Here is a 25,347-nt window from a genome sequence, read left to right as displayed (position 1 = left end):
CGACGACGGAGACAGCAGCGTGCCCCAGGCGCTAGAAGTGGCTCTGCCCCTTCTACTTTGCTGCCCGTTGGTCGCCATGCTTAGTGTGGCTACTGCCTCTGTGCTACTTGAGACTCTCCTACGGCTTTTCGATGCCTTCGATGAACCTCTACCTAAGCACTTCTTCCCTTTCACGGCCAACTCCCACCTTCTCGGGTTTCTAGCTCGCTCACTCTATATCCAGCCACACTGGAGATGGCGGCCAGAGGCGGGCCTGAGGTGTGGGGCGTGACCAGCGCGGTGACGTCAGCGCGCTGCGTGTCGGCAGGTGGAGGGAGAAGGGAAAGTTTGGCCCGTGCGTGGGGCTGGGGTGGAGGGCGGGACAGAGGGGCTGGGCCCAGGCAAAGCTTCTGTCGCTGCTGCTGCGGAGGCCGAGGACAGGACGTGGGCTGGGCCAGGCAGTGCCGACGCGGAGGAGCAGGAGGCGAGGTCCGCCGGAGCTCTGAGCCCCCGCCGCTTTGCCGCGCGGTGACCCCGCGCCCCGGCGCCGTCCGACCCGTGGCTGTTCCGAGACGATTGGTGGGGGCGCGGCGGCGGCGGCGGCTGTTGGGGGTGGGGAGACGCGCGGCGAGGCGACGAGCGAGGTCAGCGAGTTTGACGGAGGACCGCGAGCCGCTGCCGCCGTCATGTCCGAGGACTCGAGCGCCCTGCCCTGGTCCATCAACAGGGACGATTACGAGCTGCAGGAGGTGATCGGTGAGAGCAGGCGCCGCGGAGGGGGGAGGCGCGGCGCTGGGCGGCGGGGGACGCGGGAACGTGGGGAACCGCGGGATCTCGGGGAGCGCAGCCCTCATAGGAATTCGTGGGGCGCTTGCGGGGCTGGGGGCTTGTAGGACGCTTGTGTCGAGGAGCGCGTGTGAGACGGGAAGGGGGTTTTGAGGCGCGCTCCTGTGAGGTGGCGTGGGGTGGGGTGAGGCTTGAGGGGGCTCAGGAGAGATTTGTGTACAGGATTCTCAGATGTGTGGACAGGAGCGACCCACGTGTCTTGTAGAGAAAGAAAGTGCAGGTGTGGGACAGGCCTTTCCGAGGCTGTGTGAGAAATGGGATCTTGAAGTTGTGGGCACAGCCATCGATTTCTGGGATTGTGGGATAGATAGGGAGCTTTAGTTTTTTCCTCCATCCGTGCTGGGGCGAGCTGGGGATCCTCCAGGTGAAGCTGCAGGAACCGCGCTGAGCAACCGAGACCCAACTTATGACTCCTTCCAACTGACTTTCCAGTCGGGGAGGTAGACATTAAATCAGTAGACAAAAAGAAGTAAAAAGGGCTGGGCGTGGTGGCTCACGCCTGTAATCCCAGCACTTTGGGAGGCCGAGGCGGGCGGATCACGAGGTCAGGAGTTCGAGACCAGCCTGGCCAATATGGTGAAACCCCGTCTCTACTAAAAATACAAAAATTAGTTGGGTGTGGTGGTGGGCGCCTGTAATCCCAGCTACTCGGGAGGCTGAGGCAGAAGAATCCTTGAACCCGGGAGGCGGAGCTTGCAGTGAGCCGAGATCGCGCCACTGCACTCCAGCATGGGCGACAGAGCCAGACTCCGTCTCAAAAAAAAAAAAAAAAAAAAATTAAAAATAAGAGGCTTTGGCAAGTGCCATGAAGGAGACAAACAAGATGTTCTGATAGAGAATAACCTGGAGATCTACTTAGGGTGATTTCGAGGAAAATTCTTTTTCTGAGGCGACGACATTTCAGTTGAGCCCTGAAGGAAGAGAAGTGAGGATTAAGATCCTCGGGAAGATTTTTCCTTACAGAGGGATAAAGAGATGCAGTGGCCTTGAGTAGGGGAAGAGCTTGATATGTTTTAGGACCTGAAGGAAGGCTGGCAAGGATAGAGAGGGAAGGGAGGAGCCAGATCTTAGGGATCTTCTCAGCTTTGGTACAGATTTTGGAATTTTAAGTATCACTGGAGGCCCTCAAATAGTGCCTTGACGTGATCCGACAAATTGGGCTGGTGTGTGAAAAGATTTGAAGGGGGTCCAGGAATACCAGTTGGCAGAGACCAAAACTTGCACAAACATAGATTGTAATTCTCACAGAAGCCTAGGGATTGGGAGGAGGCTGGGGACTGGGGATGAGGGGAGTATTTGTTGGACAACAATAACCCAGTGACCTTGGAAATCAAAAGGGGGTGGGTTTAGCTATACAGGCTCAATCCATGAGCAGACACCTGTGTATTGGAGGAAGGCGAATTATCTACTTTGCCAGCATCCTGCCCTAAAATTAGTTTTATAACAAAGACCAACTGAAGACTTCTTAGCTGCCTTGGGGGTGTCAGTGTTTATTTCACTGTGGGTTTAAAAAGAACTTCGTCAAATTTTTGTTTTTACTTTACTTGCCTCTTGTTTTAAGACAATCTGGGCTTAAAGCAATATTGGTTTGTGTAGGAAAAACAAAAACAAAACAAAACAACCCGGACTAAATAAAGACATCACATCTTTGCTTAAGCCACTTCATGGGCCTGTGTCCTTGCTACACATTGGGTCTTTGACATGTATTCGTTGGTTCTAAAGACAGCTAGTTCCCGGTCTGGACTGATTGCTTCTGGTTCCCCCAGTCAGAGTTTCATATTGAAGGAAAGGATTAAATGGAAGATTCCAAAATGATGTCAGAGAAGTAAAGAGGAGGTTCTCTATCATCATTTTAAAAGAATAATTTTTTTTTTTTTTTCTGGTAGTGTGTCCATCTTTCTAGGGTGAAGAGGACGGTTGTAGTCATTCTTAATGAAAGCCTTTGCTGTTAAGGTGGCAGAGAATTTCAGAGTTGCAAAGGCGCTAGAGATTTCGTGATTGTTAATTTGGTGTCCTCAGACCCATAGGATGTCTGTGAGTGGGCAAAAAGGAGTCTGTCAGTCTTCTGGATAGGGCTAGTGTTCCTCACATTCACAGAGTGGTCCATGGTTTTTAAAAGGTTAGGAACTCCAAAACTCCGATGTGATTTGACCATCTTTCATAGATTTAAAACAACTTTACTGAGTTATAATTTAACATAAAATTCACCCATTTTAAGTGTAACATTTAGTGGTTTTCAGTAAATTCCCTGTGTTGTACAACTATCACCATAATCCAGTTTTAGAATATTTCCATCATCCCCATGAGATCTCTTGTGCTTTCTTACAGTTAATCCCTTTTTCCACCCCTAGCCTTAGACAACCACAAATCTACTTTTTGTCTCTATAGACTTGCCTTTTTTGGACATTTGTATAAATGGGATCATATAACATGTGGTCTTTCATGTTTGGTTTCTTTCACTTAGCATAAATATTTTTTCATTTAAAAAAACAATTTTGAGATATAATTTACATACCATAAGATTTACCTGATTAAAATGTACAATTCAATAATCTTTTAGTAAATTTACATAATTGTTCGGTCATCACCACAATCCAATTTTAGAACGTTTCCATCATTCCAGAAAGATGCCTCATGTCCATTTTGCAGTCACTCCCTGTTCCCACCCCCAGCCCCAGGCAATCACAAATATACTTTCTGTCTCTATAGATTTGTCTTTTCTGGACATTTCATGTGAATGTAATCATATAATCTGTGGTCCTTTGTGTTTGGCTTCTTTTACTTTCCATAATGCTTTTTGAGGTTCATCCATCTGCCATGTAGTACATGGTTCCTTTTTATTGGACACCAGTTAATGGGCATTGGATTGTTTCTGCTTTTTGGCTGTTTGGAACAAGGCTGCTTTGAGTATTCACATCAAGTCACCCCATGAATATGTTTCATTTTCCTTGGATTTATACCCAGGAGTGGAATTGCTGGATTATATCACAAATTTAACTGTTTAAGAAACTGCCAAACTGTTTTTCAAAGTAACTGTACCATTTTATGTTCCTGCTAGTAATTATAAGAGTTCTCATTTCTCTACATTTGTTGTCTTTTTGCGTGTAACCATCTTAGTAACTATGAAGTGGTATCTCATTGTGGTTTTGATTTGCATTGCCCTAATGACTAATGATGATGAACATCCTTTCATGTGCTTATTTATTAGGCTTTCATAGATCTTTGGTGAAACATCTATTCAAATCTTCTGTCCACTTGGACTGCCCATTGGGTTGTTTTTTTTTTTGAGATGGAGTCTTGCTCTGTTGCCCAGGCTGGGTGCAGTGGTGCGATCTCGGCTCACTGCAACCTCTACCTCTTGGGTTCAAGCAACTCTCCTGCCTCAGCCTCCTGAGTAGCTGGGGTTATAGGTGCCTGCCACCATGCCCAGCTAATTTTTCTGTTTTTAGTAATGATGGGGTTTCACCATGTTGGGCAGGCTGGTCTCAAACTCCTGACCTCAGGTGATCTGCCTGCCTTGGCCTCCCAAAGTGCTGGGATTACAGGGTGAGCCATTGCGCCTAGCTGTTCGTTTGTTTGTTTGTTTTTTTGAGTTATAGAAGTGTGTGTATGTGTGTTTGTATGTGTATTCATTCTGAGTATGTGTCGTTCATCTGATATATGAATTTAAATATTTTCCCGTCTGTAGTTTTTTTTTTTTTCTTCTCATTTTCTTTTCTTTTCTTTCTTTCTTTTTTTTTTTTTTTTTTTAGACAGAGTCTTACTCTGTCACCTAGGGTGGAGTGCAGTGGCATGATCAGGGCTCACTGCAACCTCCACCTCCTGGGCTCAAGTGATCCTCCCACCCCTGCCTCCCAGGTAGCCGGGACTACAGGTGCATGCCACCACGTTTGGCTAATTTTTGTGTTTTTTGTAGAAACTGGGTTTCACCACATTTCCCAGGATGCTCTCAAATTCCTGATCGCTCAAGCGATCCACCTGCCTCAGCCTTCCAAAGTGCTAGGATTACAGGTGTGAGCCACTGTGCTTAGCCTTCTTTAATTTTATTATTATTATTTTTTTTGAGTTGGAGTCTTTCTCTGTCGCCCAGGCTGGAGTGCAGTGGCATGATCTTGGCTCACTGCAACCTCCACTTCCTGGGTTCAAGCAATTCTCCTGTCTCGCCTCCCGAGTAGGTGGGATTACATGTGCGTGCCACCACATCAGGCTAATTTTTTGTATTTTTAGTAGAGACTGGGTTTCACCATGTTGGCCAGGCTGGTCTCGAACTCCTGACCTCAGATGATCCACCTGCCTCAGCCTCCCAAAGTGTTGGAGTTACAGGTGTGAGCCCCCACGCCTGGCCTCTTTCATTTTCTTAATGGAGTCTTTTAAAGTATAAAAGTTTTGAATTTTGATGTTTATCTTTTTTTTCTTTTATTGATTTTGCTTTTGGTGTTGTATCTAAGAAATCTTTACTAACCCAACATTGTGAAGATTTTTTTTCCTATTTTTTTTTAAGTGTTAGTTTTAGCTCTTGCATTTAAGCCTCTGATACATATTGAGTTAATTTTTGTGTATGGTGTGAAGGTGAACCATCTTGTTTTACAGTTGAAGACACAGAGACAGAAAGGTAAAATGACTGCCTAAAGCCGTGTAGCTAATTAGAGGCAGAGCCAATACTGGCATCTATGTCTCCTGTAGCCTAATTCGGGATCCTTGTTCCTGTATCTACATTGATTGGTTCTTGGATATAATCTGGAAGATGGGGGTCATTGTCCCACAGATTAAGGGAATTATCTCCCCCGCTTTTTTCTGAGACAGGGTCTCACTCTGTCACCCAGGCTGGAATGCAATCACAGCTCACTGTCTCACTGTACAAACTCCTGGCTCGAGTGATCCTCTTGCCTCGGCCTCCCCAGTAGCTGGACTACAGGCACATGCCACCATGCCCGCCTCATTGTTTTATTTTTTTGTAGAGACAGGGTCTCATATGTTGTCCAGGCTGGTCTCTACTTCTGGGCTCAAGCGATCCTCCCACCTTAGCCTCCTAAAGTGTTGGGATTCACAGGGATGAAGCACTGTGCCTGGCCAAGGGAAGTATCTATCCTTAGAGTGAAAAAAATCTGATGGATGTTCCACAGCTGTCACATCCTTCCAGTCTACTCCTTACAGCCTCTCTCCATTTTCCCAACAGGGAGAAAAAAAATTTTTTTCCTTGAGCTACAGCCTAGTACAAGTAGCAAGTTTCAGTAAAGCATTGTATTCTTATTCTAACTTTGCTTCCATACCAAAATGTTTGTTACATAGTATTTTATAATAAGCTATAGTCTTCAAAATGAATCTTTATGATTTCGGATTACATTCAACTTTTTCAGGAAACACATGATTAAAATCTAGAAAAAAGGGTTTGGGATCATTTAAATTTTGTTTTCGAAGGATTGTGTTCTAGAGAAATCAGTGTTAATGGAAACACATACATTTATTTGAACTGTAACATGTTTATTTGAACTGTAATTTTTTTCACATTTGCTTCTTAGCAGTATACTATTGATGGGATTGTTTCTCACGTTCTGTTTTGTTCTTCATCTTTCTGGTAAAATCCTACAGAGAACAGAATCTCCTCTTAAGAACATATTAAAAGCCTATAGATTGAAAATTCAAAGGACTTTTTTTTTTTTTTTTTAAAGAATTATATCACCTTAAGCATGCTTTGGCAGGATTTGAAGTTCTTTAAGTATGAGATTATATGTAAAAGATGTTAGTATCATTCTCACAATTAATCATTGATCTTTCAGTATTTTTGAGCCCTTAGTCTTAGATTAGAATTTCAGTATTTTTGAGCCCTTAGTCTTAGATTAGAATTTCTGAGCATGTGTTGTATTGTATTTGGCATGTGTTGAAGCAGCTGTAAAAATTTGGGCTTTGGGGTTAGACTGACCCAGATTCAAATCCTGGCATTGCCTCTTACTAGTTATGTGATCTTAGACAAATTATATAATTAGTTTCCGTGTCAGCTTTTTGTCTGTATACTGGGGAGAAAGTACCTATGTCATTGGGGCTGTTACATAGATTGAGTGTAATTATTTGTGGGAAGTGTTTAGCTTGTATAAAATGGTAGTTGTTATTATCTCTGACTTTTTTTTACCCTTCCCCTTGTCCTCATATTTCCCAATTTTTGGTATTGCCATGAAATATGAAATACTATGTGATGTGAAATCTTGTGACACTTAAAATATTTTGAATCTGTTTTTAATGCTTATTGGAACATTATTGCATTTATTTTATTTTTGCATTTTTTTTTCTTAGTCCAGGCCTCATTCAGGTTTAGATGGATTTAGGGATTTATATTGGACATCGTAGTATAACTGTAAGGACTGTCACCATGATATTGCTAATAATACAATATGATGGCAGAGAGGGCTGTGCCAGTTAGCTTTTATTGCCATGCATCTTGAAAAGTCTTAATAAGTATTTACTATTTACCTCAGACTAGAAAATTGAAAACTTCATACTAGGTTTAAAGTGTGATTCACCTAGCTTTGATACTTTGAAGGCAGTGCAATATATTTCTATTCTTGACTTTCCCTTCTTTTTATTTTCATTAATTGTTTACTAGCCACACATTTTTAGTCTAAAGTTGTGGCTTTCAAATACAGATTCCAGGGCCTTACCTTTAGCGCCTCCATAAATGTGAAGGACTTCATGCTTTCTATAGAGTGGTGCTTAATAATGTATTTCTCCATTAATTGGGAGACTCAGCTAAGGTGACATTTTCTATGAGGCCAGCATTGGGCCAACAACCTCATAGTGTTGTATCAAATAGGGCTTGCATTTTTCTGCATGTGGGGAAAATGGAAATAATAGTGGCTTAATAAAATCCTTTTTCCCCCTTATATAACAAGAAGACTGGAGGTGGCAGCCTAGGTGCTGTCAGGCACCCAGGCTCCTAGTTTTTTTCATGCCACCACACTTAGCAGGTGACTCTCCTTCTCATAGTTGGAAGATGGTTGTTCCACCTCTAGACTCATGCTTGTGTTCTAGTCCAGAAGAATATGGCAAAAGGATAAAGACACATGACAGCTGAGTTGGTTCTCTTTTAGAAGGCTTTCTTTCCTAGATGCCTTACTCAGTGACTTCCACTTCTATTTTACTGGCCAGAACTGTGTAATTTGGTCATTTGCAAGGGAGGCTGGGAAATGAAGCTTTAGCTGGACACATTATTACTTCAAACAAAATAGGTCAGGATTCTCTTACTAAAGAAGGGGAAATTGTATGTTGGCTAAGCAACTAAAAATATTGGCCTCATTTTTTTTTAAATGAAAATAGTCAAATAGGGTATTGCAAGTAAATAATTTAACCTGATGCATAGTAATCAGTTAATAAATGTTAGCTTTAATCTGAAGAGGCAGTTGCCTACCGATTAAGAGCATAATGTTGAAACTCAGTTCTTATTTCTAGGCCCTACTCTGCCTAAATAACTGTATGACCCAAGTTTTACCTTAATTACATTGCTTTACTTACATTGCCTTGTAAGACCATGAATACCTATCGCATGGGATTATTGTAATGATTACATGAAAAGAAGAAATGTAAGTAAAGAAAGTGCTCAGCATAGACTTGGCACACAGAATGGATGCTCAGTGAATGTTAATGTACATGATGGTAACAATGAAATAACACCCATGAAGACTGGGCTATTTCTGTGTGTGTTCTGCCCCAAACAAGATTTTTTTTCCTTGAAAATACACCCCACTGTGTGATTAATTCATTCAGCAAATACTTATTGAACTCCTGTTATGTGCCAGGCACTGTTCTGGATGCTGGAGATAAAACAGTGAAGCAAACACAAAAAATGCCTGCTTTTACAGAGTTTGTAATCTAGAAACTCTAAAGAAGAAAAAGCAGGGAAAGGGGTTAGGGACTGCTAGGGGTGGAGGTGGAGTTTCAGTTTTAGGTCAGGGAAAACCTCACTGAGAAGGTGACAGTTGAGGAAAGACCTGAAGAAGGTGAAGAAGTGAGTGATGTGGTTATCTGCAGGAAGTTTGTTCCAAGCAGAGGACAACAAGAACAAAGGTTCTGAAGCAGAAGCATGCTAATGTGATTAAGGAATGCTAAGGAGGTGTGAGGGCAGCTAGAGCAGAGTAAATCAGAAGGTGAAGAGACAGATAGGTGAAGAGGTTAGAAAGGTAAGGTGGTATGGATGCTTGGTCCTGATTGTCAGGTTGTAAGTCGTTGTAGGAACTTGGCTTTTGCTTTGAGTAAGACTGAAAATCATTGCAGGGTTTTGAACAGAGATTTAACATGACCTGACTTACGTTTTAAAACTCAGGCTGCAGACTGGGTGAGGTGCCTCACCTGTAATCCCAGCGCTTTGGGAGGCGGAGGCGGGTGGATCACGTGAGGCCAGGAGTTTGAAACCAGCCTGGCCAACACGATGAAACCCCATGTCTACTAAAAATACAAAAATTAGCTGGGTTTGGTGGTGCATGTCTGTAATCCCAGCTACTCAGGAGGTTGAGGCATGAGAGTCGCTTGAACCTGAGCGACAGAGGTTGCAGTGAGCCGAGATTGCGCCACTGCACTCCAGCCTGGGTGGCAGAATGAGACACTGTCTCAAAAACAAACAGACAAACACCTCAGGCTGCAATATGAAGAATAGTTTTATAAGGGCACAAGGGTGGAAGGAGGTTATCCAGGGGAGAGAAGTAGTAGTGGAGATGGTGAGAAGTGGTCAGATTCTGGATATAGCATATTTTTTGAAGTTAGGAGGATTTGCTGTTGGATTAGATGTGAGAGAAAGGGAAGATAAGATGATTCCAAGATTTTTGGCTAGAGCATCTGGAAGAATGGAGTTGCCATCCGCTTAAATGGGAGATCACCAGAGTGAACAGGAGAGCGAGTGATGATTCATTGCAAAACCATCAGGCTGCTTGAATAATTACTTGAAGCATATGGCAGTGTGTCTTTATTTTCATCTTTGTATGGAGAGAATAGCATGATTTTTATGATGATGACTATTCTTACAGATGTTTTGCCAGTTAATTTTCAACATGACTCTGACAAGAAACCTTATTTAGAAAAAGGGTTAACAAAATTATAAATTCTTATGTTTTGTGTGGTTCAGGTGACAATACTTTAGTCATCTTTCAAAACAGCCTGGGCTAGTGCTTTTCTTTAGTGAATGCAAAACCTTACTAAAATATACTTTAAAATCTTTAGACTATAAGCCTATTATAGTGATGGCTGGACACAATTTTGGAGAAAATGTGTTCATTTGATTTGCTTCATTTAATTCATTTTTTCCTGACAGGAATACCTACTTTTACATTATCTCTTTTTAAAAAAAATTTATTTTTGAGGTGGGGTCTCGCTCTGTTGCCCAGGCTGGAGTACAGCAGTATGATCATGGCTCACTGCAACCTCTGCCGCCCAGGTTCAAGCCATCCTCCCACCTTAGCCTCCCAAGTAGCTGGGACTACGGGCATGTGCCACCACACCCGGCTAATTTTTGTATTTTTTTGTAGAGATGGGGTTTTACTGTGTTGGCCAGGCTGGTCTCAAACTTTTCAGCTCAAGTGATTTGCCTGCCTTGGCCTCCCAAAGCGCTGAGAATACAGGCGGGAGCCACCATGCCCGGCCCTGCGTTCTCTCTCTTAAATTTCTAAGTCTAGTAAAGCGGAGAGAAACTGAAATTTTTTCTTAGTCCTGCTCATGCTTGGGCAGATCCTTCTCTGTCTCAAGAAGTAGAGTTACCCAGTTTGAAAGATTTAAGGAGAAGGTTCATCCATATTTTCCGCACATTAATTTATTTTGCTGTGTAACGTATGCTAACGTTGGTTGCAGTTAAAGAACTAACTAGGAGAGGACAGGAGAAGAGTGGAAGAAGTGAGGATGTCGGATGGGGCATTGAGGAGGCCTGCCAATGTGAAGTAGTGAAAGGCTGAATTAGGATGTTTTATTGCAAATTGTTTTAAATTTTCCATGGTGTTAGTATTCAGATTAGGCTAATGCTTAGTCGAGGGCATTAGGGAAGTAGCTATCACACTTTGACTAAACCATTCCTTTTGTTCTTTTAAAAATTTTTTTTTCTAAAACATCCTATTATAGCAGACTAAACCATTCCTAACAGACACCTTTTACCCATATGTATGAATATTTATACTGAAGTAACAGTTTTACAAATAACTTTTGTTTTTGTTATGTGCAATGTATACTGATATTTTCTATTTGATCCTATTTACATCAAGAAAAATGATGGTAAACCCAGTAAATTGTTAAACAACTGTATTAAGGAACCCTGCTTTGAAGAAGAGATGAAATATTTTTATTTGTATCTCTGATCCTTCTGTATTATTAGATTATTGCAAAATATTGGTGAATAGTTAAAATAATTATGATAAAACTTTTAGATATTCTTCCATATCTTATTTACATTATTAATTGCTATTTTGTATGAAGTAAATTTTTTTCTAATGAGAGAACATCATTGATTATTCTGAATTACTGTTGTAAGTAGTGAGTTTTTACCGCATTACCATAATCTTTTATGTTAGAACCTTAAAATATATTTCAGTTGCTGAAGATTATTTTGACATTTGTTTTGGGAAGATAATATGAAGACAGATGAAAGTGACTGTTAGCATAGAAGAGCTGGAGGCTGCAAGTCCCTTTTTATCAATGGGTATGGGAAACATTAGCATCTTGTCATTTGACCATTTGTTAAATCACACCAGAGCATAATATCTTGCTCATGAGAAGATTTGTTCATTAAGTGAATGAATCTTTGAGTGAAAGATACTTTAGTATCTAAACAATTATGATTGATAATACATATGTTTGGTGTTTTGTTATTAGTGAAATTGATTCTGTGTTTACTGATGACTAGAAAATAATAACTAAAGTTAAAATCAAACATTTCTTTATCTACATTTTTAACCCCAGCATGGTTTTGGTTTACATAGGACATGCTATTAATATATTGCAGGTTTTATATATATAAGATAAATCAATCAGTGTTAGATTATCCAGGGGTAGAATAGCTGGTTTGAGAACTAATACTGGTTAAAAAGAACACCACTGGATAGTACATTTGTAAAAATATTGTAAAGAATCAGTGAACATATCTACATATTAGAAGATGTCTGTTATCTGGGACCAAAGGTGCCTTGCAGAGGCCGTGTTATGTCTCCTCTGACTTGAGAAATGCCTTTCTTATAGATATGTGACCAGCATGATTAGCTTCCTTCTCCTATTCCCTGGTGTTTCCAAGAGTCAGCCAGTGGCCTCTCACTGAAGGCATGAGAAAGCAGTTAAACTTTCTTCAGGGCTTCTATGCAGAAATAATTAAGAGAGGATGGGATGTGAGAGGGAGGGAACTTAATGGCAAGCACTACCGTTCTGCCTCTCTGTCTTACACACATAACAAAGGGAGCTCAGCCAAGAAGCAGATCAACTGCAAACTATTTCAATAGTAGCCTGTTGGATGATTTTCATCAAGTAATAAGTTAATGTTCCTAAACTGTTGTCAAAATTGTTTATGTACACTAGGGGATGATGTTATTGAATGCTAAATATGTTATTTTCTTTTTTTTTTTTTTTTTTTCCTTTCGTTCTCTTTCTTTCTTTTTTTTTTTAGGCAAGGTCTCACTCTGTCACCCAGGCTGGGGTGCAGCGGTGCGAACATGGCTCACTGCAGCATTGACCTCCTGGGCCCAAGCAATCTTCCCACCTCAGCCTCCCCAGTAGCTGGGACTACAGGTGTTCACCACCATGCCTGGCTAATTTTTTTATTTTTCATTTTAGAGACGGGGTCTTGCCATGTTGCCCAGGCTGGTCTCGAACTCCTGGCCCCAAATGATCCTCCTGCCTCAGCTTCCCAAAGTGCTGAGATTACGCATGTGAGCCACCACCCCCAGAAGTGTGTTCTTAAATATTGGATTTTATTTTAAATTTTGCATTATGTAAGTTTTGTGCCATTACTTGTTTGTTTGGTTTTTGAGACAGACCCTTGTTCTGTTGCCCAGGCTGGAGGGCAGTGGTGCAATCTCAGCTCACTGAAACCTCTGCCTCCCAGCTTCAAGCAATTCTTGGGTCTTGGCCTCCTGAGTAACGGGGATTACAGACGTGTGCGATGACACCCAGCTAATTTTTGTATTGTTTTAATAGAGACAGGGATTCGCCATGTTGGCCAGGCTGGTCTCGAACTCCTTGGCTCAAGTGACCCGCCCGCCTCGGCCTCCCAAAGTGCTGGGATTACAGGTGTGAGCCACTGTGCCCAGCCCTGTGCAGAGTTTTTACTTAGTTTGTCAGAACTGTGATTTGGATTTATCCATGTTGGTGTTGTATGTATGGTTGTATTTATCCATGTTGGTGTTGCCTATGGTTGTGTTTATTGAGAGATTTTCAAATGGATTTAAATGTAACAAACAAATTCTGTCGAATTATATAGTTATATGTGTAAATCATACATATATATATATATATTTTATTTTGGAGACAGAGTCTTGCTGTGTCACCCAGGCAGAGTGCGGTGGGGTGGTCTTGGCTCACTACAACCTCTGCCTCCTGGGTTCAAGTGACTCTCCTGCCTCAGCCTCCCAAGTAGCTGGGACTACAGGCCTGCATCACCATATCCAGCTATTTTTTTTTTTTTTTGTATTTTTTGTAGAGATGAGGTTTTGCCATGTGACCCAGGCTGGTCTCAAACTCCTGAGCTCAAGTGATCTGCCTGCCATGACCTCCCAAAGCACTAGGTCTATAGGCATGAGTCACCACACCTGGCCTCACGTTAAATTTTTAATGTTTGCAGCACATTAGTATTAGAAATGTGTTGGCACACTTGAAAGGATTTCTAAGTAACAGCTTTATTTTCTTTTCTTTTACTTTTGAGATGGGGTCTCTCTCTGTCATTCAGGCTGGAGTGCAGTGGTGTGATCATGGCCCACTGCAGTCTCAAACTCCCAGGCTCAAGTGATCCTCCCCGCCTCAGGCTCCATACTAGGTGGGACTACAGACGTGCACCATCACACCTGGCTTTTTTTTGAGACAGGGTCCTGCTTTGTCACCCAGGCTGGAGTGCAGTGGCATGACCACAGCTCACTGCAGCCTCAACCTCCTAGGCTCAAGCGATCCTCCTACCTCAGCCTCCCTAGTAGCTGGGACTACACCTGCGCACCACCACGCCTGGCTAAATTTTGTATTTTTGTAGGGACGGAGTCCCACTATGTTGCCCAGGCTGATCTTGAACTCTTGGGCTCAAGTAATCCATCCACCTTGGTCTCCCAAAGTGCTGGGATTACAGACATGAGCTCCTGCCCCTGGCCTGGCTAATTTTTTTATTTTTCATAGACAGGGTCTTGCTATATTGCCTGTGCGGGTCTCGAATTCCTGGACTCAAGCAGTCCTCCCGCCTTGGCCTCCCAAAGTGTTAGGATTACAGGCGTGAGCCATTATTTCTGGCCTATAACAGCTTTATTGAGATATAATTCACACACCATAAAATTTATCCTTTTAAAGTGTACAATTCAGCATACTTATAGAGTTGTACAACCATCACCATTAATTCCAGAATGTTTTCATAACTCCAAAAGAAACAATGTACAATTGTACCTCAGTGTATGTGGGGACTGATTCCAGGACTCCCAAGTATACCCAAATTCATGCATACTCAAGTCCTGCAGTTAGTCCTGCAGAACCCTCATTGTGTGAAAAGTCAGCCCTCCATATATGTGAGTTTCTCATCCTGTGAATACTGTATTTTCCATCTGCATTTGATTGGAAGTAATCTTTTTTTTTTTCAAAATAGAGTCTTGCTCTGTTGCCCAGGCTGGAGGAGAGTGGTGCAATCTCAGCTCACTGTAACCTCCACCTTCTGGGTTCAAGTGATTCTTCTGCCTCAGCCTCCCAAGTAGCAGGGACTACAGGTGCATGCCACCATGCCTGGCTAATTTTTGTATTTTTAGTAGAGACAGGGTTTCACTATGTTGGCCAGATGGTGTTGATCTCCTGACCCCCTGTGATCTGCCCACCTCGGCTTCCCAAAGTGTTGGGATTACAGGCGTGAGCCACTGCACCCAGCCTGATTTTTGTATTTTTAGTAGAGGCAGGGTTTCTTCATGTTAGCCAGCCTGGTCTCGAACTCTGGTTTCAAGTGATCCGCCAGCCTCAGCCTCCTAAAGTGCTGGGATTACAGGCGTGAAACACTGTTCCTGGCTGGAAAAAATCTTTATCTAAGTGGACTCATGCAGTTCAAGTTCACATTGTTCATGGGTCAGCTGTACTCCCCATTTCTCCCTCCCTCCAGACCCTGGTAACCACTAATCTACTTTCTGCTTCAATTGATTTTTATAATCTTGGTATTTCATATAATTGGAATCATACTATAAATGGACTTTTGTGCCTGGCATCACTTAGTATGTTTTCATAATGCAAACAATGTTTTTAGGCATGTGTCAGTATTTGCTCCCTGGCTCATGTCTGTATAGCTCCAACTTGTTTTTTTTTTTTTTTTGAGGCAGTATCACTGTGTCTCCCAGGCTGGAATGCAGTGGCGTGTTCTTGGCTCACTGCAACCTCTGCCTCCCAGGCTCAAGTGATCTCCCACCTCAGCCTCCCAAGTAGCTAGGACTATAAGTGCGCACCACCACGCCCAGCTAATTTTTGTATTTTTTGTAGAGACAGGGTTTTGCCATGTCACCCAGGTTGGTCTTGAACTTCTGGACTCAGCGATCTGCTCACCTTCGCCTCCCAAAGTGCTGGGATTATAGGCATGAGCCACTGTGCCTGGCTATAACTCTGACTATTTCCATTGTCTCATCTCCTCTGACTGACCCTCCTGCTTCCCTCTTTCACTTACGAGGTCCCTTATGATTACATTGGGTCCACCCAGACAATTTAGGATAATCTTCCCATCTCAAGATCCTTAACATTTGCAAAGTCCTTTTTTGCCACATATGGTAACATTCACAGGCTTTGGGGATTAAGATGTACATTTTTGGGAGGCCCGTTATTCTACCTAACACATGGATTTTAGATCTTTTATCATTATCCCACCATTCCCTAAGGCTTTGTTCTTTTTTTTCCCCAGTCTGTTTTCTCTCTGTTGTTTAGATAGAGCAAACTGTTAATCTTGTCTTCAGGTTCACCAAATTTATCTTCTGTCATTTCCACTCTGCTATTGAGTCTGCCCAGCAAATGTTTTATTTTGATAATTGTATGTTTCAGTTGTGTAATTTCCATGTGGTACTTTAAAAAGTAAGTTCTACTTCTTTGCTGAGATTTTCTGTTTTTTATTTGTTTCAAAAGTTTTTTTTTTTTTTTTTTTTGAGACGGAGTCTCACTCTGTCGCCCAGGCTGGAGTGCAATGGCGCGCTCTCAGCTCACTGGAACCTCCGCCTCTCCCAGGTTCGAGCCATTCTCGTGCCTCAGCCTCCCGAGTAACTGGGATTACAGGCACGTACCACCACACCCAGCTAATTTTTGTATTTTTAGTAGAGACGGGGTTTTACCATGTTGGCCAGGATGGTCTTGATCTCCTGACCTCGTGATCTGCCTGCCTCCCAAAGTGCTGGGATTACAGGCGTGAGCCACCACGCCTGGCCTGTTTCAAAAGATTTTGTAGTCGTTTGTAGAAGCACTTTTATGACGGCTGCTTTAAAATTCTTGTCAGATAATTCCAACATCTGATTTATCTTGGTGTTGGCATCAGTATGATCGTATGGTTGTCTTTTTTCTTTTCTCATTCAAGTGTGCTTTTCCTGGTTCTTGGTATGACATGTCATTTTTTTTTTTATTGTACCTTGGACATTTAGGTTATTATGTTAGGAGACTTTGTTTTGTTTTTCTTTAATGAGACAGGGTCTTGCTATGTTTCCCAGGCTGGTCTCTTAACTCCTGGCCTTAGATGATCCTCTTGCCTCAGCCTCCTGATTAGCTAGGATTACAGGTGCATGCCACTGCACCTGGCTGAGATTCTTGATCCTATTTAATTCTTCTCTTTTAATAGGTAGTTACCCTATTTAAGTTTAGTGTATAGCTCTTGTCCTACTTTTGTGAGCTGTAATCCTGTGGTAATTCAGTTTTCAGATCTCTTGGAATGCTATTTTTTTCTGTTTTATTCTTCTGGTACCTCTAGAACTCCCATTCTATCTCTGCAGCTGCCTGGGCTGACCTGTGGATGTGGGGCCCTGGCTTTGCTGCTGCTAAGAACAGATTGGCTTGACATTGCCACATGTGTGGGGCAGACACCTCGCTGGCGCTGTGGTGAATCTGGCCTGCTACTGTTTCAGGCATAGTGTGGATACCCTGCTGCTGCTGGGGCGGATTGGGTTCACCACTGTCCTGGATGGGGACTGGAAAATGTATCTCTCCGCTAGGTCTCTGCTGAGCTCCCCCTTTCATAGACTGTTGGCCAGAGAGAGCAGAGTTTTCTCATTTATTTGTCTTTATCTGCCTTATCCATCCATTCGTGGTGTTCATTCCACTTTACAAGCCTCTCTGGTGTCCAGTCTGGGATATTTGGGAGATAAAGGGAAAACCCAGTGAACTTATTGTGATGTTTGTTTGTTTTTTTTTTTTTTTGAGACGGAGTCTCGCTCTGTCGCCCAGGCTGGAGTGCAGTGGCGCAATTTTGGCTCACTGCAAGCTCCGCCTCCCGGGTTCATGCCATTCTCCTGCCTCAGCCTCTCCAAGTAGCTGGGACTACAGGTGCCCGCCACCACGCCCGGCTAATTTTTTTTTGTATTTTTAGTAGAGATGGGGTTTCACTGTGCTCTCGATCTCCTGAGCTCGTGATCCGCCCGCCTCAGCCTCCCAAAGTGCTGGGATTACAAGCGTGAGCCACCGCGCCCGGCCTTATTGTGGTGTTTTCTTGAAGTCTTGAGATCCCTAACTGGTCTACCTCTCTCTTTCTACCTTTCAGAGCCCTCTTACGATTGTTTGTTGAATTATTTTTAGGCTATTTAGTTGTATTTGGAGGGGAAGAGTGAGGAAATGTGAGCCTATGCCATTGTATCCTAGAACTGGAATACTAGCAGTTTTGACATTTTTTTTGCACTGGTATTTATTGGCAATACATATGAAATGGTTGAGGCTTTTGTTTTAACTGACATTTAGAGTGTTTTTCTGCATCTGTTATGCACTGTAGGAACAAGATAAGGATTACTTTTGTTTAAATTTTATGGGAATTAGAAATGTCATGTTTTTATATATCCATCTACTTATTTACTCTTTTATGTATTTGTTTTTAGGGAGTGGAGCAACTGCTGTAGTCCAAGCAGCTTATTGTGCCCCTAAAAAGGAGAAAGTGGCAATCAAACGGATAAACCTTGAGAAATGTCAAACTAGCATGGATGAACTCCTGGTATGCACATCTCATACTTCTGAAATGGAGAGATATACTCATATATTCACATTACAGTGGGAAATAACTTGAAGTTTTTGATTTGTTTCTTTTTTTAAAAAAGTTTATGATTTCTTCATTAATAAATAATATTCATTGTAAAATTTATAAAGTCTGGATAAGTAGAAAAAAATTAGTTATAATATTCTACTCTGAGACTAACATTTAATATATAACCTTTCAGAGTGAACATTTGAATATATTTGTATTTTTATGATAATGTAATCAGATACTTGCTCTTTTCATTTAATAATTTATCATAGAAGTTTTTCTGTGTCTGTAAATATGGATCAGTATCATTTACAATGTGTGTATAGTATTCTGTTGAATAGACCACAGTTTATTAACTATGCTCTGATATTTGCTAATTACTTTGTTTCCTCTTTTTTATTGTTATAAACAATGCTTGCTTCCCTATTCCCTTAAAATAATACCATGGAATTGTGATTCCTGGGTCAAATGGAATATCCTTTGAAAGGCTCTGGCCTTTTAAACTTTTATTCTAATACTGGATATAAGACAAGAGGTAGAACGACCCCCAAGCAGCATTAGCTTCTTTAAAGGCTAGGGAAAGGAAGAAGAAAGGGAAGTCCCAAGCAATAGCTGTAAGAATGTTCTGTGACATTAAAATGTAACCATACAGGGATTGTATTGCATTTCTTTTATGCATTGTGATACCCAGAATAGTTTTAAGTGTATAGTTAAGTGCTCAGCAAGGGAAATTAGTTTTTAAAATTACTTATTATTGTTTCAAAATTTTCAGTTTCTTTGGCTTACTGAACATAATAATACTTGCTTTGGATACCTTTTGAGTTTTTCTTGAGGCTCAAATGATACAGTATTTGAAGACTCTAAACTGCCATACAAATATGAACTAATATTGTTACTTTATTAAGTAATTTCTTTAAGAGCATATACAGCTAGTGCTGGAAAGGTCAGGTATTAGGACTGGAATGACCTGCCCATCCAGAAGTTTTTTTCACTGTCCCAAATTGTATTTTATTTCTGGTGGTGTTTGTACTATTAGGGAATAATTGGAATTAAAGAAAAAGAGGTAATGGAATTATATATTGCATAATATATAATTATATATGAGATGGACGAGACAAATGTATTTCTTTAGGAATTGGTAATGTACGAGCAGGAGCTGAAGGAGTGAGTTGCTAGAATGATCTTGAACCATCTTTGGTGAGAGAATGCATGCTTGGAAGGAAATGCTGATCGAAATCTTATTTTAAGATCTTGGATTGATACATACCATAATACTTTAGAGCACCATTTGGACACTTGAACTGCAGTGATGATAAAAGAAGTTGATAAACTGCAAACTAATTCTGTTAAAGAAAAACAAAAATTTTAACCTACATATTAAGACTAGAATTTGAGAAGTCCAATAAGAAGACCTATAATTTGCCAGTTAGTTAATCCATAGATAGAGTAAAATGAATGAAAGTCTTATTATTTACTGCTTCATGATTAAGCTGAGGCTCAAAGTTTAAATAAAGTTCACTTGATGATAATAGCAAACATCTTTCAGTGCTAGGTACTTCAGCGTACTTTAACCTCACACACATCTCCATGAGCTAAGTAGTAGCTCTGTTTTATAGATGAAGGAAGTAAATCATATAATAAGTGACAGAGTCTGGATTAAAAATCAGGTCTTTCTGACTTAAGTCTATTATTGTCTGCTTAGTATAGTACTAACAAAATGATTATAATCTTAGTTCAAAAGTAGAAAGGACATTTCTTTTTTGTTTTTTTTTTTGGTTTTCTTTGAGATGGAGTCTCACTCTGTCTCCCAGGCTGGAATGCAGTGGCACGATCTTGGCTCACTGTGACCTCCACCTCCCAGGTTCAAGCAATTCTCCTACCTCAGCCTCTCAAGTAGCTGGGATTACAGGCGCACGACACCACACGCAGCTAATTATTCTATTTTTAGTAGAGATGGGGTTTCACCATGTTGGCCAGGCTGGTCTCGAACTCCTGACCTCAGGCGATCTGCCTGCTTCGGCCTCCCAAAGTGCTGGCATTACAGGCGTGAGCCACCGTGCCTGACTGGACATTTCCTTTTAAATATCGTTTGACATTCTTGAAAGCAATGTTTTTGTTCTTACAATAGGGCCTTTTAGAGAAATGCAAATTTGTTATATTTTATTAAAAAGAAAAAAATTGGTTAGATATGTGTACATTTTGCTCATGTTTCGGTAAGTTTTATGTTGCAAATATAGTTTGCATATATTAATACTTGGCAAATAAGTAAAAGGGGGAAAAGTACATTTTAGTAAAGCAAGTTTAAGATACTTGGGTTTTTGGGGGTGGGGGAAGCAAGCAGGTAAGATCTCACTACCTACTGAAGAAACATCAGGAATGTAGAGAATACCTGATTTATTTGTGATACCAGGACCTGTTCTGCAGGATACTGAGATCTGAGTGCCAGGGGCTCTATTCCTGAGAAATGTGAAATCCTTCAGTTTACCTTAAAAAAAGAATCTATGAGATCAGTGTACTAAACTTTTGATGTTGTGATATTAAAATTTATTTTCAAAGCTATCTTATTATAATGCAACACTCTTTGGGTTCTCCAAAGACCGCTGATGTAAACTGGGCTAACAGGTGTGTATCATGTGTAACAGTTACTAGTGAGGGGGCAGTGTATTGCTCCTTTCTCTTGTCATGTATTTTCTATCTGATGACCTTTGCTAAGTGTGATGGGAAAATCGGCTATCAAATCTTACTGCATTTATTTTTTTACAGAGATTTTACTCCTATGCTTTTCTCTAAGAAAGACACATTGTAGTATTTTGAAATATTTCTCTTCTCTGACAGATGCTAGGACTAAAGTCATTGGACATCTATGGGGGATATCAAGAGGCTTAAAATGTTCCTTCTATCATGTGTTTCACAATCTAGTTAGAGTTAAGGTTCTTGCCTGTTGTACAAGGCAGAGTGTGACAAATGTCTCAGGGGAGGTATAAAGTAATTTGAAAGAGGGCCAGGCATGGTAGCTCACGCCTGTAATCCCAGCACTTTGGGAGGCCGAGGCAGGTGGATCACCTGAGGTCGGGATTTGAGACCAGCCTGACCAACATGGATAAACCCCGTCTCTACTAAAAATACAAAATTAGCTGGATGTGGCAGCGCATGCCTGTAATCCCAGCTACTTGGGAGGCTGAGGCAGGAGAATCATTTGAACCCGGCAGGTGGAGGTTGCGGTGAGCTGAGAATGCGCCATCGCCCTCCAGCCTGGGCAACAAAAGCAAAAATCCATCTCAAAAAAAAAAAAAGATTATTTCCAATCAAATGCAGATGGAAAATACAGTATTCACAGGACGAGAAACTCACATATATGGAGGGCTGACTTTTCACAAAATGAGGGTTCTGCAGGACTAACTGCAGGACTTGAGTATGCATGAATTTGGGTATACTTGGGAGTCCTGGAACCAGTCCCCCACATATACTGAGGGACAATTGTACATTGTTTCTTTTGGAGTTATGAAAACAGTCTGGAGTTAATGGCGATGGTATGCTTAATTATACACTTCAAAAGGGTAAATTTTATGGTGTGTGAATTATATCTCAATAAAGCTGTTATAGGCCAGAAATAATGGCTCACGCCTGTAATCCTAACACTTTGGGAAGCCAAGGCGGGAGGATTGCTTGAGCCCAGGAGTTCGAGACCAGCATGGGCAATATAGCAAGACCCTGTCTATGAAAAATAAAAAAATTTGGCAGGCCAGGGGTGGGAGCTCATGTCCATAATCCCAGCACTTTGGGAGGCCAAGGTGGGTGGATCGCTTGAGCCCAAGAGTTCAGCCTGGGGAACATAGTGGGACTCCACCTCTACAAAAATACAAAATTTAGCCAGGTGTGATGGCACACATGTGTAGTCCCAGCTACTCAGGAGGCTGAGGTTGGAGGATCACTTGAGCCCAGGAGGTTGAGGTTGCAGTGGGCCGTGATCACACCACTGCACTCCAGCCTGAGTGACAGATAGAGACCCCATCTCAAAAATAAAATAAAATAAAAATAAAATAAAGCTGTTATTTAAAAATCCTTTCAAGTGTGCCAGCACATTCCTAATACTAATGTGCTGCAAACATTAAAAATTTAACATGAGGCTGGATGTGGTGGCTCATGCGTATAGACCTGGCACTTTGGGAGGTCAAGGCAGGCGGATCACCTGAGCCCAGGAGTTTGAGACCAGCCTGGGCCACATGGTAAAACCTCATGTCCACAAAAAATACGCACATACACACACACACACACACACACACACACACACACAGCTGGGTATGGTGGTGTACACCTGTAGTCCAAGCTGCTTGGGAGGTTGAGATGAGAGGATGGCTTGAGCCTGAGAGGTAGAAATGGAAGTAAGTTGAGATGTCATGCCACTACTTTCCAGCCTGAGTGACAGAGCCAGATTCTGTCTCAAAAAAGGAAAAAAAAAAAAAAAAAGTCCAGGCATGGTGGCTCACATCTGTAATCCCAGCACTTTGGGAGGCTGAGGTGGGCAGATCACTTGAAGTCAGGAGTTCTGGAGTTCGAGACCAGCCTGGACAACTTGGTGAAATCCCATCTCTACTAAAAATACAAAAATTAGCCGGGTGTGGTGGCATGCGCCTGTAATCCCAGCTACTTGGGAGGCTGAGGCAGGATAATTGCTTGAACCCATGAGGCAGAGGTTGCAGTGAGCTGAGATCACACCATTGCATTCCAGCCTGGGCAACAGAGCGAGACTCCATCTCCGAAAAAAAAATTGAATACGACTTACACATATAACTATATAATTTGACAGAATTTGTCTTCATTACATTTAAATTCATTTGGAAATCTCTCACTAAAGCCACACAAAGACAACCATGGGCAACACCAACATGGAAAAATCCAAATCACACTTAAAACAAACTAAGTAAAAACTCTGCACAGGGCCAGGCACAGTGGCTCACGCCTGTAATCCCAGCACTTTGGGAGGCCAAGGTGGATGGATCACTTGAGCCAAGGAGTTGAGACCAGCTTGGCCAACATGACAAAACCCCATCTCTATTAAAACAATCAAAAATTAGTTGAGTGTGGTGGTGCATGCCTGTAATTCCAGTTACTCAGGAGGCCGAGGCACAAGAATCACTTGAACCTGGGAGGCAGAGGTTGCAGAGGGCCGAGATTGTGCCACTGCACTCCAGCTTGGGTGACAGAGCAAGACTCTGTCTCAAAAAACAAACAAGAAACAGCACAAAACTTACATAATGCAAAATTAAAATAAAATCTAATATTTAAGAACCTGCTGCTGGGGGCGGATGCTCATGCCTGTAATCCCAGCACTTTGGGAGGCTGAGGCAGGAGGATCACTTGAGGCTAGGAGTTTGAGATTAGCCTGGGTAACATGGTGAGACCCCATCTCTAAAATGAAAAATAAAAAATTAGCTGGGCATGGTGGTATGCGCCTGTTATCGCAGCTACTTGGGAGGCTGAGGTGGGAAGATTGCTTGAGCCCAGGATGTCGATGCTGCAGTGAGTCATGTTCATGCCACTGCACGCCAGCCTGTGTTACACAGAGTGAGGCCCTGTCTCAAAAAAAAAAGTCATGTGAAAGAAAGGGGAGGAAGAGAGCTTCTAATTGTGAAAATGGAGGACTTTGTGGAAATGTTTGTGGCCTGGGCCACCAGGGCTGTGTAGACTTTAAACAGGCATAGATAGCAAGTCTGCCTGGCAGGGGTTTAAAATCAGGAAAGAATAGTAGACAGCCTAGAAACCATAAAGAAGAAATAATAAGTGAAAAAATTAGGATTTTATTTGATAGGAAATGTTGATAGCTACAGAAATAGAGGCAAGTGTCTCTGAAGATTTTTTTTTTTAAAGGGAAATGACTTCATTAGAACTGAGTTTTAGGAAGTTTAGTTTTATAATACTTTTTAAAACATAACAGCTTTATTGATATAAAATTCATGTATCATAAATTTACTCTTTAAAAATATATAATGCTATGGTTTTTAGTACATTCGCAAAATTGTGCAACCATCACCACTGTCACCCCAAAAAGAAACTCCATACCCATGACCACTCATTCTTTATTCTTTCCTCCCCTCAGCCTTAGGCAATCACTAATCTACTGTCTGTCTGCATAGATTTGCCTATTCTGGACACTTCATATAAATAGGTTCATACAATATGTGGCCTTTTGTGTCTGGCTTTCATTTAGCATATTTCCAAAGTTCATCCATATTGTAGCATGTATCAGTTCTTTTTTCCTTTTTTATTGGTGAATAACAGTCCGTTATATAGATATACCACATATTGTTTGTCCTTTCATCAGTTGTTGGGCATTTGGGCTGTTTCTGCTTCTTGGCTTTTATCAGTAATATTGTGATGAACATCTGTGTGCAAGTCTTTATGTGTACATTCGTGTTTTATTATCTTGGGTATATACCTAAGAGTGGAATTGCTGGGTAATATGGTAACTCTGTGTTTAACTTTTTGAAAAACTGCCAAGGGATTTTCCAAAGTAGCTGTACCATTTTACATTCCCACCAGCAATATATGAGCGTTTGAGTTTCTCTATATCCTTACCAATACTTGTTATTGTTCGTCTTTTTTGTCATAGCCATCCTAGTAGATTAATTCTGTAATATTTGGCAAAGTGAATTGCAAAGGAGTAAGAGATCAATGGCAAAGAGACTAGTTGGTAGGCTTTGCTGTAGTTTAGACCAACAACTTTATAAAACTTTGAAAATAAGACCCTCACTAAGAGAGATACATTCTATCATTACCTGGTATTTAAAGATATATATTCATAAATATTATAACCGAAACATTTTCATATTATATAGGATATACTCTTATTTTCTATCCTATTTATTCATCTTTTTAAAATACAATCCACTAAGTTTATTTCATGACGCATATAGATTACAGCACGTAGTTTGAGGTACACTGGGCTATATAGAGATATCGAGACTAAATTCAGGCAGTGATGGTGGTAATGGAAAGGAAAACACAGATTTCCTGGATGGAAAATACATTAGTACTAGAATGAGCACTCAGTTAAGGCAGAGACTTTATTTTGTTTATCCTATATGAATGAATGAATAAATTAACATTATTTGGGTGTATGAAAAGGAGGAAAACTGACTACATTTAGGGAA

General features: G+C 41.4%; 1 protein-coding gene across 2 annotated transcripts in view; it reads left to right on the top strand.

The window, feature by feature from the left end:
• Positions 1-319: 319 nt before the first annotated feature.
• Positions 320-25,347, top strand: part of OXSR1 (oxidative stress responsive kinase 1) — a 96,801-nt gene continuing 71,773 nt past the window's right edge. The window contains exons 1-2 of one of the 2 annotated variants that reach the window (XM_032162061.2): positions 320-735; positions 18,054-18,166. In XM_032162061.2, coding sequence (XP_032017952.1) covers positions 666-735; positions 18,054-18,166 — 183 coding nt within the window. In that variant the 5' untranslated portion in view covers positions 320-665. Of the gene's footprint in view, positions 736-11,450; positions 11,489-18,053; positions 18,167-25,347 lie in introns of those variants that run through there. The other variant, XM_058442359.1, reaches the window with a different exon arrangement.

Source organism: Hylobates moloch, unplaced genomic scaffold (genome assembly GCF_009828535.3).
Source record: "Hylobates moloch isolate HMO894 unplaced genomic scaffold, HMol_V3 SCAFFOLD_8, whole genome shotgun sequence".
Classification (NCBI taxonomy): domain Eukaryota; kingdom Metazoa; phylum Chordata; class Mammalia; order Primates; family Hylobatidae; genus Hylobates; species Hylobates moloch.
Note: the sequence above shows the minus strand (reverse complement) of the source record. Positions and strands in the feature narration are given on the sequence as shown.